Raw genomic sequence first — 15,710 nt, 5'->3', positions numbered from 1 at the left:
GAACGAAGTTCGCCGGGTCAGCTATTGTAGTAGTAAATGACAATAAACTAATTTTTAATTTAAACATTTATTTCTACTTTGCAATTCAAGTCTTACGCTTGAAGACATGGAGACTTATAAAATGGATCAGTCTCGCATGTCCTCAAAGCAGCGTTTACAGCAGATAGAGACCTGTTTAGAGGAGCATTTCAACCAACGTTGCTCCTCACCGCCCGAACGTAAAAAAGTTCTTGTGATTCTTGTGTTTCAAGAGAAAATAATTGGTAATTATATCAGTTAATTAAAATTTTGTAGACAAAGATAATGCCAAGGCGTCGTCTATCGCGGAGAGATGGCAAATAAAAGAAAGCCAGTATTTTCTCACTTGCATTTATAGGTGATATTATTGACAGTAAATAAATTCAAAATATACTTAAAAAGCATAGATGATAGATGTTTTGAGAAATTACGATAAATTCTTTCGATTCTGTCAACATGGACGTGTTATGTTATATACAGATAACTACAGCTCTATATTAGGTCTGAACACTAAAGCGAAGTAATTCGTTATGCGCGAGTATTTTATAAATGCTTTAATAAAAATCAACGTTATATAGTATATTTTTAATCTTCACTTAATTACACTATTTACATTCCTCAATTGCCTAAGTATATTTTACAGTAATTGAATCTATTCACAAATAATTAAAATACTAAGGACCTCCCCAAAGTCTGTAATTAAAAATACAATATTAAGTAGCATTGAGTGTATAAAACTACAGTATCAGTATTTTTCACATTAGCACCTTATTGGCGTACCATCGGGATTGGTTGGTATTTTCGGTTTACATACTTTCTTCTTTCCTTCGGCGCTACTTACCATTGTACACGTGAAAGTGAAGTAGCCACAGGAGGACGACTTTGTGTAGTAAGTGTGAGAATATTGTTTTCTTATATTATTGTCATTGTCCAAATCTCGGGTCACCGATTTAGACATGGAAACGTACCGGTCGTCATCACGTTTACTATTGAGTGAACGTAAGTTCGTTGGATGGACGTATTTACCGTAACTCGAAGGATAGGTATACCTTACTTTTCCCGTGCCAGGAGTAAGAGTGACGGTCTGTGCTTGAGATGGAGAATCCCTAGACCCGACTACGTACGTCTTGTCTTTTGAAGCAACTGATTTCACACTTCCTGTAAAGCCGATGGGTATAGTATATCCTCCTGTGCCCGGCACACGCTCCCCAGGCTGGTATATTCTTTTTTCGTCTGGCCTTTCCGAACTTTTCTGCGTTATTTCGGCGTCGTGCTTTTTAAGAGATCCCAGAACAATGTGTTGCGTATTACCACCCGTGCTTTGATGCACATCTACTCCCTTTCTTGGGCTTTGTAGAGATTGATGGGTGGCATCTCCTCTGTATTCGTCATAACTAGGAAACTCGGCTCCTTGATCAACTTCCGTTCCGTCTGGTATAAAAGCGCTTTCTGGATCATAATCGTCAGTGTCGTCTTTATCTGTCGTGTACGTATCGTATTCGGTGCCATAATAATTGTGGAATGATCTCCTGTTATCTGTTAAAGTAGATTCCGATGGTGTGGTCTCATAAGAATGATGGTCAGCGTGGGGATGAGCATCATATTTACTTTCTGAATCTGTTAATGTTTCATCGAAGCTCTTTTCCGTTGTTGTTACTTCTTCCTCTTTTTGTTCTTCCACTACTAGTTCTGGAAGTGCTGGCGTTGTCTCGGGTGTTTTTTCAGTTTCTAGTTCCGGTGGTGGTTCAGTGAGATCAACGTTTATATTCTTATCTTTCTCATTGAAGACATCTATTTTTTCAAATGCTAATCTATTTGGAAATATGGCATCCTTATCAATACTAGCCCCAGCCTGAGCTGCACCATTGTATGTTATACCATATTTAAAGGTACCATGTAATTGAGATTGTGACTGACCAGTTCGCCCACTTGATTGGGCTGATGCCATTCCCCCACCGACAAATGGAATTTTCTGAAGATCGTGCTTTGACTTTTCACTATCTTTGTATGGGGTGAATCCAATTTGTGCTTGCGACGATGTGCTGCCAGGACCACGCGCTTGAGCATCAGCTGTACCTCCCTTAACGCTGCCTTGTACTTGTGAGTTAGAAGAATGCATTGCACCACTACTCTGGGAATTAGTTTGTACAGCTCCTGTCTCAGATCCTAATTGAACACTTGCTTGAGATTTATTGTTACGCCCACTTCCAGTTGCTGAACTTGACGCTCCTTTCTTGCCTCCAGTTACCTCGCTTTCAGCCTCTTTGTTTTCACCAGCTATTTGTGCTTGTGCTTGAAATGAACCACTTCCTGAATATGTTCCTTGCACATGAGTTTGAGCACGCGCTTTATCATTTCCTCCCTTTGAAGTTGCACTGGCCGTTGTTCCATTGATTGCTTGAGATACAACTGCTTCTGCTTCTGAATCGTCATCATCAGCGACAGACTGGGGATCAACATAATTTTGTGGTACATCTGAAATTTAAAGAAATGTAGTAAGGTAACCGCTATATAATATACTAATGCAATGTTATTATTATCGATTTACACTTACTATTGTATGTAGGGTTTGTTCCTCCAACCTGAAAAAGTAATATATACGTAATTATATGTATTAATGTGAAATACTATTTATTACTTACACTAAACAGCTAATATTAAATATTTTACTTTGGTAAATCTTTTACTCGAATATCTCTTAAATCTTATTAACATATAGGCATGAAAGGAAGTGTTATGTTATAATACTCGTTAAATTTTTTAATGAATCTTACCTCATATTGCGTGCCAGTCTGGCCATTTGGATACCGCCCAGTAGCGTCGCTTCCAATTGATCCAGGATTTCCATATGGGCTATTCGGTCCTCCTCCTACTTTATCAGGACTGTTTCCATAACCGTATTTATTTTCGGGGAGAGATTGTCCACTAGGTAAGCTAACGTCGGACCCAGTCAAACTAGGTTTATACTGACCACTTCCACCTCCAGTTCCCGAATCAGGCCTGTAATTAGTCCCTTGCCCTTCACGACCAGAAGGTGCACCATTAGCAAGATCGTATTGACCAGGATTAAACGGGCCTCCTGAGCTACTGGTTTCTGACCCGGAACCTCCTCTAGGAATATAACGTTCACCTGATCCTGTAGTAGGACTAGTACCAGGAGAATATTGACCTCCAGGGCCTCCAGTCCCCGAACCCTTATCTCTTCCAGGAATGTATTGTCCCTCTGATCCTGTAGAAGGACCAGTGCCAGAAGAATATTGACCGCCAGGGCCTCCAGTCCCGGAACCCATATTTCTTTCAGGAATGTATTGTCCACCTGATCCTGTAGAATGACCAGTGTGAGGAGAATATTGACCTCCAGGGCCTCCAATTCCAGAACCTATTTCTCTTCCAGGAATGTATTGTCCACCAGATCCTGTAGTAGGACCAGTACTAGGAGAATATTGACCGCCAGGACTTCCAGTCCCGGAACCCATATCTCTTCCAGGAATGTAGTGTCCCCCTGATCCTGTAGAAGGACCAGTACCAGGAGAATATTGACCTCCAGGGCCTCCAGTTTCGGAACCTGTATCTCTTCCAGGAATGTATTGTCCACCCGATCCTGTAGAAGGACCAGTACCAGGGGAATATTGATTTCCAGGTCCTCCAGTCCCGGAACCCATATCTCTTCCAGGAATGTATTGTCCACCTGATCCTGAAGGACTAGTACCAGGAGAATATTGACCTCCAGGGCCTCCATTTCCTGAACCTATTTCTCTTCCAGGAATGTATTGTCCACCAGATCCTGTAGTAGGACCAGTACTAGGAGAATATTGACCGCCAGGACCTCCAGTCCCGGAACCCATATCTCTTCCAGGAATGTAGTGTCCCCCTGATCCTGTAGAAGGACCAGTACCAGGAGAATATTGACCTCCAGGGCCTCCAGTTTCGAAACCTGTATCTCTTCCAGGTATATATTGTCCACCTGATCCTGTAGAAGGACCAATACCAGGAGAATATTGACCTCCAGGGCCTCCAGTCCCCGAACCCATATCTCTTCCAGGAATGTATTGTCCACCTGATCCTGTAATAGGACCAGGAGAATATTGCCCTCCAGGGCTCCCAGTTCCAGAACCTATATTTAGTCCAGGAATGTATTGTGTTCCTGGTCCTGTAGAAGGACCAGTACCAGGAGAATATTGACCTCCAGGGCCTCCAGTTCCAGAACCTATTTCTCTTCCAGGAATGTATTGTCCACCAGATCCTGTACTAGGACCAGTACCAGGAGAATATTGACCGTCAGGACCTCCAGTCCCGGAACCCATATTTCTTTCAGGAATATATTGTCCACCTGTTCCCGTAGAAGGACTAGTACCAGGAGAATATTGACCTCTAGGGCCTCCATTCCCGGAACCCATATCTCTTCCCGGAATGTATTTTCCACCTGATCCTGTAGAAGGACCAATACCATGAGAATATTGACCTCCAGGTCCGCCAGTCCCGGAACTCATGTCTCTTCCAGGAATGTATTGTCCGCTTGATCCTGTAGAAGGACCAGCACCAGAAGGATATTGATCACCAGGGCCTCTAGTCCCGGACCCTATACCTTTTCCAGGAATGTATTGTCCACCTGATCCTGTAGTTTGACCAGTACCTGGAGAGTATTGACCTCCAGGGCCTCCAGTTCCGGAACCTGTATCTCTTCCAGGAATATATTTATTCCCTGATCCTGTAGCCAGACTACTTCCAGGAGAGAATTGACTTCCAAGATTTTCAGTTCCTGGTTCTCCATTTCTCCCAGGAATGTAATGTCCACCGGTTCCTGTACCAGGACTACTTCTGGAGGTGTCTTGCCTGCCTGGACCTACGACGCCTGATTGTGATCCGCTCCCAGGTAAATATTGACCCCTTGGATAATACTCTCCACCTGCATCGTAGCCAGCGTTTCCAGGAACAAATTGATTCACTGGAGGAGTATATTTACTACTTGGATATTGGTACTCTCCGCCCGGTCTAAAACCACTTACATGTTCTGGACTATATTGTCTAGGTCCATTTTGGACATTATGACCTTCTCCTGGTCCTTCAGATCCATAATTTCCTCCAGGCTGAGTTATTCCTGGAGCTAATAGATTGTTGGGGCTGCCTCCACTATTTTGACCATAAGCACTTTGTAGTTTTGTCGCTCCAGGTACTTCACAACAAACATAAGTTTTTCCATCAGGCCCGTGGAATGGGCCTGTAGGGGGCCAATTCCCCCTGGTGTCGCCTGACACATATGAACCAGGGGGATATCTGTTCCGATCATAATTAGCTATACCTGTTGGAGTCTGCTGAGGAACAAGTGCTTGGCCGTTAGCTCCCGGTAGTACATTATCAGGGCTTGTTTTTGGATTAAAAGCATTTAGTTGACCAGGTGGTAAAGACGACCCACTCGGTACATAACTTTCTCCTCCTCTTTGTCCTGGAGAGTAAGGCCCACTTGGTCTTGGATTGTAATACGAACCATCATTGGGATTACCGGAAGTAGGTTGATTATAATTATTTGGATAGTGTTGCATGTTATTATTATTCTTTCCAGTTTGACCTGGTACGTTTGGTATGTAATTTCCCCGTGAACTTTGTTCGCCCCTGCCATCTGGAGTTGGATATTTGTTTTGGTCATTTAAATCGTGTATAGGCATACCATTGTGACCACCGGCCTGAACCGGGTAGCCATTCTGTTGCAAACCATAATTATTACCTGTATTTAATGGGTTTGTGTGACTTTTAGGAAAATTGCCACTTGGAATAGACCTGTCTGTTTGTCCTCCAAATCTGTCTGAGGGAATTTCGCCATTTCTATATGGTGTATCTGGACCGACTCCACCTGATTGGATATCTTTTCCTGGTCCATAACCATTGCTGCCAGGATAACTGGATCCTGAGCCTCGAGGACCATAATTATAAGATGGACCATTACTATCCCCGCCAGGGCCATAACCGGTTCGTTGATTGTCAGACACTGGTGTAACTTTTCCATCTGGTCTGTAACTATTACCAACATATCCATTTGGACTATTTAAACCTGTTCGATCAGGGTTATATAAGGAAGTATCAGGTGATAGGCCTGGATGCCTAGTTCCTCCAGGATATCGCGATGAATACTCAGGTCCAGTACCAGACCAGCTCGGACCGTAATCTGTTGTTCTTCCCGGTTGATGTCTTAAGCTTTCGACTTCCTTTCTTGGTGCGCCGTAGCAATCATCGCAACTCGGATCATAAATGGACTGGCTTTGTGCCTGGCCCATGCCGCTGTTACCACCTAGGGTAATAATAAAATAATGTTTTAGTGATTTTTAATTTTTTAATGTGTTTTTCAATTTTGAGCAAAGCTTTTTTCGTTCGTACATGCTCAACGTATACTTACTAACACTTGCCCTTGAAGAATCTGCTGCAGAATGGGCCTCCGCCTTGCCCTCATCTTTTGAATTTCCTCTATCTATAGCCAAGTATTGTGACTGAGTTTGGCCTCGATATTTTCCTCGGGGAGTAAAGGTTGCCTGTCTTGGAGCTCTCGAATGCCGATTACGAAAATAATCAATTGGTTCGTGCTGATTAACAGAGTGGACATAAACAACTCTTTTGCAAAATATATTTTTTGTATATTCCTTAACGATTCCAAGTGGTTCGATCTGAAACACATAAACATAAACCTAATAGATGTAAGAAGGTTGCCAGTCGCACTGCGATACTTTTAAGTAAAACTCATAGAAGAATATATGGCGATATATTAACATTTATAAATACATCTAAAACACGCTAAGCATCTACAGTCAGCATTTTATATGTTGTAAATAAATAACAGTCGTAACTGTCTCCCTAGTGAGTTAATTATTCTAAAGTCGAGGGAGAAGATATGTCTCTGCCTTGACACAATTTTTTTAGAACTGAGACGGTTATGTTAATTGTGCAATAAAATAGGTCAAGGCAAACCAACGTTGACAATAAAGTTATCATCTAATGTTTAAAAAGATAAAAATATAACTTGCAGCCTTGATAACAGTTCGTGACTTCTTGCAAATGTACAAATGATTATAATAAAACATTAGATAAAATTTAATATAAAGACTCTGATAAACGTCAAGTCCCGTGATGATTTGCGTCGGTTCTTGTCTAATAAACATGACTTAGAGTCCATCAAGAAAAGAGCGTACCAAGTATTAAAAGGCCGGCAACGCACTTTCGAGCTTTCTGACAATGTGAGTGTCCATGGGCGGCGGTATCACTTAACATCAAGTGAGCCGTGCCCCTGCCCGTTTGCCTCCTATTGCATATAAAACATATACTCTTGAGCATACTGGGTGATGTTGAAAACACCAACAACATACTCCAAATAGTAAAAATTCGCTATTAAGTATCAATTAAAAAAACAATTGACTTGCTTGGAATGTGTTACCTAGATAAAGCTCTTAAAAAGATATTTTTTCCTTTAAAATGTATTGAGTTGTTTTGATTAATAAATAAAATGCCTTTATTTCGGACAAGTAACAAAGGTTTATAAAGTGAAATTCCGTTTCCTTATCCAAAAATTTATTTGTGTGCAATAAATAATTTTAAATAAACACATTATACGCGAATTATGTTTTCTGCGGCCAGCTTTAGTCTATACTAAACAGCAGAAAATAAGAAAAACAAATTTTGCGATACAAATTGTCGCTTTTGTTACGTCACCCAACTGAAGAGCTTTCTTCAGGCCTTTGCAAAATGAATAGCTCAAAGCGCTGACCCACTTTTTACCTCTTGACTTGAAGTGTTTACGCTCACTTTTAGAACGAAATATGTACATAAAATAAACAAAAGATACGCGGATAATAATTAAAACATCTTACAATTGCCACTCATTTAGGCTGGATAAAATATAAATTATAATAATCGAAAAGTCTCTTTAACCATTATGGAAAGGATTTAGTTTCGTTATTTATATCCTTTGCTCTTGTTTAGTTAAATAATTTTAGGTCAACGGAAAACCGGACTGCGACACAGATCGCCGTGATAACCTTTACTTGCTTATTATCTGGTTGTCCTAAAATATTCGAAATAATTCGTCACATATGCCTGGTTATGTATTAGCCAATTTGTTCTTTAGGTTTTAAATAATTCGCTACAGAAATCGCCAAATCGCAGAAGCAACATATTAAATACCCTTTTATATGTACCAATTTGAAAGTACTGTGCAGTGTTGGCCTAGTGGCTTCAGCGTGCAACTCTAATCCCTGAGGTTCGATCCCCGGCTGTCGACCAATGGACTTTCTTTCTATGTGCGCATTTAACATTCGCTCGAACGGTTAAGGTAAACATCGGGAGGAAACCGGCTTGCCTTAGACCCAAAAATTCGACGGCGTGTGTCAGGCACAGAAGGCTGATCATCTACTTGCTTATTAGTTGACAAATGATCATGAAACAGATACAGAAATCTGAGGCCCAGACCTAAAAAGGTTGTAGTGCCATTGATTTATTTTAATTTTTTTTTTATTTGAAAGTAGTATTTGGTATTAAAATATTTATTAATATTGCATTTATTACATACATTTATTTCTATAATTCTTCAATAGAGAAAAATATGAAACGAAATGTATATCAAGACGATTGATTTTGATATGTTAAGTTATATCGTTTAGTAATAAATAATTAACCCTTGTTTAGATTCAATGCATCAATAGGGCACCTTCGTGTCACCCCTTCTTAGTGGGTAACACAGACGTGTAACTTGAAGGATCCAGGTTCGAATCCCATTTAATTTATTTTATGCAGATGCAGATACAAGTCTGCCCAGTGCCTATCAAAAAAAGAAATGGCACTATGTCATTCAAGTTACACTATAATAAAGTTTTTACCGTGTGAAATTGGTCACGCAATCTCGTCACTCCCAATGAGCTGATTGCACCACACACGTGAAATGGTGATGTTACGATGTTGTCATCTTTATCCGATGAGTATAATTGACAATCTTCTGATCCATGTGATTTGCAAAGTATGTATTTCTAGAATAACATAAATATATATATTATATAGAGCAGATATTATAGTTAAATATTTTTATTGGTGCTTCTAAGCGGAATAACCCCTCTCGAAGCATATACAGAAGTCGACTGAAATCTTGAAATTGCAACGCTTTAAAAGTGGTTTAATTTGAAAGGGAGTGATTTTTAAATTAAAAAATATTCTATGGCCCCTGAGATCTAACCAGGTCAAATAGTAATTTTAAAATAACACCTTCGTAAAATAATACTCGCTGTGATCGCTCTATTGTATAATATATTAAATTATTTTTCTTCGACACGATTCTTAAATTGCCGAGCTAAAAAATTCTTATAATACTATTCAATTACCAAAATGTATTGTAATCTTTCATAAATAAATAAAATAGGTTTAACATGTAGTTTTAAATTTTTATCTGCTATTTATGAATAATATATTCTAAACATTATTAAAATCCTGTTCTAATACGATAAAGTATATTTAATAATAGGAATATTATTCAAAGTTATTAAAAGCAAATATTTTTAGATGAATTCAGTCCCATGTTGAGTTCCATGGAGCTTTCTACTCTTTTACTTTCAATGATATAAAAATTACGTTGAATGATTTATATGTGTTAGACATGCATTCATTTGTATGTTATTCGATTTCTACAATAATATTGTAATCTTGGCAAGATTTAAATAACTAAGTCGATTCTATTTAAAGAATATACAGAAAAGGAATTAGATATTCATTTCGTTAAAAAATTGCAGTTTGCTAATGAAGCCAAACGAACAAAGATGACGGTTGCTATTAAGTGTGCAATTCTTAACAAAGAAGCTTTTATGAATAACTTCAAAGAAAATTATATTATTTTCAACAAAAGACTCAATGCAATGTGCTCATTATAAAGAAATATAGCTTTGTTTTTGCGAATTTACAAAAAAATAATTTTTCAAGGCAGTTTTTTACCGCGCACCATCATTGGCCCCACTGAAGTATTTCTGAACCAAAAACTTAGGCTCTATCAAGAAAAGAGCGTACCAAATAAAAGGCTGGTAACTAGCGGTATCACTTAACATCAAGTGAGCCATTGCCAATCCCTGTTATATAAAAAATCCTTGAATTCTGAATGCAAAAGAGTCGTGATAATTAGAGTTCGATTCCCAGTTGGAGTAAATTACTATACAATTTTGTAATTTGTTCTCGGCATTATCCCGTTTGGTTATGAGTATAGAGATGGCCGACTATTTAACCTTCTTACTTGGCGGGTATGGCGAAATTTCACTGTTAGGTCAAAGGGAGTTGTGGGTCACAAAGAAAAAACTAACTAAGATCCCCTTTAGAAAAGATTAGAAAAGATAGGGACATTTTAAAAGCCCTCAAAAATCTTAACAAACACGGCCTAATTATACCATCATGTTTATTACCATGGATACGATACAGATTTTATTTCCATAAAAAATATTGGTAACCATGACAACTGCAGACACGGTACCAACTTTAACCGTTTCATAATAAAGTTTCACCGGGAATTGAATAAACCAATCACTTAGAAGAAGCCGCATCTTCAAGGTTTCTTCCTATTAAATTATACGCTGAATAAAGAGAGATGGGGCACTGAGAGTGATTTATTTTTATGTAAATTTGAAGTATATTATATAAGTTAAGTCCTATTTAAGTACATTTCTTGACCAATTTTGAGGAAGAAAACTGTCGATTTAAAATGATTTTATTATGTCAGGTAGAAATAAATAGGTCTACGTAAAACTTATTTTGCCTTTGAAGAATTTATATTGCAACGTCGTTTCAATAAAATCAAATATAGTAGTAATACATTTAATAATTCCTATTTCAATTATAAATTAATAGAGTAAAAATTTGTATTTTCAAAACTTAAAAAGAAATAGTTAAAAAACTTAGTTTTATTAAGCTAGAGTTATATGATTATAAGAGTTATATGATTTAAAACTATGTTCTAATTCAAAATTACATTAGGAAGACGGCCAACTTACTGTTTGTTTTTCTGCCATGCTTCCATTATTATAGTTTAACGTATAATATTTGAACGAATACCTCTGGAGTTGATATTAAATTTAACAAGCGTCTATCTTAAAAATAAAAAGGCTTTCGCATGTGTTATGAATACAGAAATAGTCTTACCTGCGCATGCGTTTGTGTAAAAAGGAAAACAAGGGCCACTAAGGGCAGACTCGCGCGAGTTGCCCGCATGCCTGTCTTGTCCACTCTGACAATTCTCATCTGACCTCACTCTGAACTCGAAGATACACGCTCCGAATTTCGGCGATAGCCACGAGGAAGTAGAGATAATATTTTGATTAGCGAATTTCTTGGTATGTGTGCTATTTGCGGTTTAACGTATGATTTCTGATATAGGATTCATTAATACCGCGCGTGTACCCAAATGTTGCGTCAATTGGTGCACAGACATAAATCGAACTCACGGCCTCAAACTTTAGTGAGTTTGAGGTCGTGCGTATGTAAGGAACCATAAATTAGAAATATACAATTAAAGGAGTGAAGTATGTGAAATAAAACTTAGACAAACTTTTTATTTTTTTAATCAAAACTATAAATCAACGAGTATAAAGCTGTAAGTGGTTTACCTTAAATCTACTATTATTAAACAGAGGGAATGCGATCGTTTAAAGCGGGTGTAAAATTCATTTGGACATTTAATTAATATTGTCCTTGGCTAGCTATTTCTTCCATTTTCCAATCAAGGCAAGTTATCCCACTTATTCGGCACCAATAACACAAATAATGAGGTCGTTCGAATGCACTTATGTTTTAATGTGAGCAGTTGCTTCGTGATAATTATAATCTCGTAATTTCTGAACTAACATTCGAATCTTTTTTCTTATAAGTATGGGTGGGGTAGACGAATCGTTGGCCGTAATAGTTGGAGTGAGTTTCGGCGGGGCTCTTTATGGGGCCTCGTCTATAATAATCTACATTGCTTTCACATTCACACGCTAGTCTACTCTCTGAACCGCTACTTTCCAATTGGTATTTTGGTACCACGATCAAACTTTCCGTCGATTTAGTAGGCTGACAGTTGTGGCTGTGAGTTCTGACATATGTCTGGTAGTGGTGTGGTGTACCACTCTGTCTATGGGAATGCTTCTCCTGCGGGTGATGTTGGTAGTCATGGTGACTCTGAGTGCTGCGACCGCTATGACTTCGACCGTGACTTTTAGATCTACTTGAATGTTTCGTAGTTGTGTCTAAATAGCCATAACCGAAACCGTAGCCCCCAATAGCTTTCGTAGCTAGATTATCCCAAGATTTGGGCTTTACGTGCTGGTGTGCGCTTTGGTATTGAATTTTTGGAGAAGATTTAGCTTCAGAACGATCGTTCTCCCAAAACAAGGTATCACTGCTGAGTGAAGTACTGTAGCTTGACACAGAGTTATCGCAGGGAACCGTGGCGTTGCTCGTGGCGTACGATTGAAGGCTGCACTGGCTCGTTTGTGTCGATTCCGTGGTCAAGTACCGGTATCTTCCGGAACAATGTCCTGACGTACATACTTTCTTTGCGTGAACATGATTGCACTCAGTCTTCTGAGTTGATTTGTCAACATGCTGTTTTTCTTTTCGTTTATGCTCCTTTGAGCATTCCTTCTTTCTCCTGATTTTCTTTCTAGCATTAGGTACGCAATGAGGATCGCAGCAAGGGCTAGCAAGATCGTAAGCTTCTAGACTGTTTGCGTCTTGGTTGTTATATGTGGGAACGCATGGAGCACAGCTGTGGTTGTGACTCCTGTGGGGCTTGCTATGTTTTCCATTTGAAACCTTGTAGGCTTCTGACGCACGATGACATTCGCCTGTCGCTTTCACGACATAGTGATGGCAGTCTCGTCGATTTCGCGGTGAACCAACTGTAATGACGAAGCTACCGGAGTGGATATTTGGTTGTATAATACACGTACCGTATCGGGGGTCTAAATATTGGTACATGAACACGTTGGGTTGAGGAGGCTTAGCGGCGGTTACGTTTTCGCTCGATAGAGTCGGTCGGCAGTAAGAGCTAATATTGTCTGCGGCGGGTTCTTCAGAGTCTGAGATAATATCCGATGGAGAGGTTTTCTTCTTCTGCGAGGGTAGACTGTGGGTTTTCCAGTTGGAATCAAATACTTGCCTTTCCCGGATTGAGAGTTGTTCCAGTTCCCGCATTTTGTTTTGAATAGTTCGTTGTATGTTAATATACTTAAGATGAAGTTCAACTTTACGGACGCAGTCTTCAAATATCACAACGATACGCATGCGTGAGTCGCAGGCGTTAATGGCAGTGACGATGGCTGTGTGGTCAGCTCTCTCCACGTCATTACCGTTGATGGACAGAATAACATCACCTTCACGCATACCGGCGAGTGCTGCCGGACCTTCAGCCTCCACATGATCCACATAAGTGATCACCTCGATCTCTTGTTCCTGATAAAAACAAGAGTAGATTTACATTTGAAAATTTATTTAATAGACATTTATATAAGTATTTACTTAATTTATTCTACTATGTAAAAATGCATGAAATTTTTTAATCATGTTTCAACTTTATATAATATTTGGCAGAGATAGGATGAAAGAGGTTAAGGAGAGGCTTCGGCGCAGAGGCGGCTACTGAAAATATATACCTATTTATTTCTTTATTTTATTTTTCTCACCTTTTTATAATGTATCCCATAGCTTTGTAGTGTAAAACCGTAGCTCCCATTTTTCTTTTCTACAATTATTGTGCGTCTACGCCAGTCTTCTTCGGATTTACCAGTTCTTTCTGATTTTATTGACTCTCTAATCTATAAAAATATATTATATTTATTTATATAAAAAAAACTTAGTCATCATCATCGATGATGGACGTACAGCCCCCCCCCCCCCATCAGAAATTTTGCTATCGCACGCAACCTATCTCGGGCTTCGGACACAAGTTTCAAAGTCTTTGGTGAAATTATTGAATGAAATTAATTAATCGTGATTTTCGTAGTTTTCCAATAAAAAAGGTTGGAAAAATTTAGAAATTTTTGTTAGCATTCCAGTCTGAATGAAATCTTATATAATAAAGGTGGAAAATGGATAAATTCGAAAATGGCTCGACGTGTTTCTTTATACGTTTAGCAAATTTACTTACTGTGTTTCGTTAACAATTTCTTAGTGTTTTCATCCTAAAACCTACCATTTAAGTTTCTTAAGTGAACAATTCAAGTATTAATATTAAAAATAAAGGCTAAGGTGGGAAAAGACTCAAAAAAGATTGGGAAACACTGATTTAAACATTATTATTATCTTACATTAATATTTCTGAAACTGTTTTAAATGAACACAGTAACACAAACATGAAGCTAGCAGAAACATTAAACTAAGCGAAAATTCTTTATTGATTTTATTGAACCCTTGACGATGAAAGCAATGGATTATTCATAAACACAGCATTTTTCTGTAGCTACGTTCTAGGTCATTCCTGGGGTCATTGTCAATAAACAATAACACAAACCGGGATTGTTTTCCATTTGAAATATATGAAAATAAAAGCTCGCTCGCGAAAGTAACAATTTTCCATGCATTTTATAAAGTGTTCCTATTTTCCAGTAACAAAGCGATGGTTTCACAGAAATATAATATTTGTGCAATTTTTTTATAGCTACAACTTCAGCAGTTCTTTTTGTACGCTTGTAATATGATATCTACTTTATTTAATATTGGTGAGTCTAACTACTGCGAACTAGTTGTGACAACTTATATACTTCACTGTTATTGCTTACATTTAAAAATTGAGTCGACGATGGGGCAAGGGACAAAAACTAGGTACATATCTGTTCCACCGATACCACTGCGGTTAAGTCCCACATTTTTGTGGGACTTAACTTACTTTCAATGGGAAGCTGGTCATTGTTCCGATGATGTATTGAATAAATTCACTTGGTACGATGTTTAATGCATATGATTAAATGATTTATAAAATTGTATTAATTTCATACAGAAATCGTGAAAGAAAATCAATGAAATGAAAAATATATGTAATATTTTTCAACAAAAACAATATCGCATAATATGAATAAATTAACCTTCGCACTAAAAATTATATAATAAATGTCGTATATACGAGTAATACAAACTTGCCTATCATAAAAAGAACTTACAGAATTATCCAGCGAATCTTCCTTCGATTCGGTGCTTAAGTGTTTTTTACCATTGCTCATAGCACTTTGGCATCTCTCGTTCAGCTTTGGCGAACTCATCCCTAGTGGAATCCATCTGACACTGACCACGAGTTCACCTGCTAATATCCTTCCAAATAAAATGCCACCATTTTAAACTTTAATCCGACCAAAAACGTGGCATCACTCCGAGGTGGGTTATGTTTAATCATTAGGTGATAGAACGCATGCGTGCTTTTGCGGGAACCGTTGCTACTGCTAGTCCTTTGTTTGTTTGTAGACATGCGCACTGAGGACGTGCTGAGTGCGCAAGCTTCGCATGTATGGGTCTAACTGTAATTGTTATGGTGCCCGATATGGAGGCACAGCCATGGTGGTCTATACGAGTAGAACGGTCAATAGGGCACGGCATAAATAAAAATTATTTTTCATTTTAATTGTATTCTTATAGTATACGCTGCTTTGTTTAGGGTTGTAAAAAGTATTTTTATAGATATAATAGAATAGATTTATCGATTAGTGCATTGAAAAATA

The 15,710-nt window shown here is 38.3% G+C and overlaps 2 protein-coding genes across 2 annotated transcripts; both read right to left on the bottom strand.

The window, feature by feature from the left end:
- Positions 1 to 588: 588 nt before the first annotated feature.
- LOC125062677 (hornerin) lies at positions 589 to 11,273 on the bottom strand. The gene is made up of 6 exons (XM_047668746.1): positions 11,164 to 11,273; positions 8,874 to 9,020; positions 6,407 to 6,671; positions 2,793 to 6,301; positions 2,573 to 2,600; positions 589 to 2,493 (listed from the first exon to the last, which is right to left on the bottom strand). The coding sequence occupies exons 1-6, from the start codon at positions 11,260 to 11,262 to the stop codon at positions 779 to 781; spliced, it is 5,763 nt and encodes a 1,920-aa protein (XP_047524702.1). The 5' UTR covers positions 11,263 to 11,273; the 3' UTR covers positions 589 to 778.
- Positions 11,274 to 11,566: 293 nt separating this feature from the next.
- Positions 11,567 to 15,622, bottom strand: LOC125062678. The gene is made up of 3 exons (XM_047668747.1): positions 15,159 to 15,622; positions 13,686 to 13,817; positions 11,567 to 13,455 (listed from the first exon to the last, which is right to left on the bottom strand). The coding sequence occupies exons 1-3, from the start codon at positions 15,255 to 15,257 to the stop codon at positions 11,839 to 11,841; spliced, it is 1,848 nt and encodes a 615-aa protein (XP_047524703.1). The 5' UTR covers positions 15,258 to 15,622; the 3' UTR covers positions 11,567 to 11,838.
- Positions 15,623 to 15,710: the final 88 nt, after the last annotated feature.

The sequence above is a fragment of the Pieris napi genome, chromosome Z (assembly GCF_905475465.1).
Source record: "Pieris napi chromosome Z, ilPieNapi1.2, whole genome shotgun sequence".
NCBI lineage: Eukaryota > Metazoa > Arthropoda > Insecta > Lepidoptera > Pieridae > Pieris > Pieris napi.
This window is presented reverse-complemented; position numbering and strand designations above follow the sequence as displayed.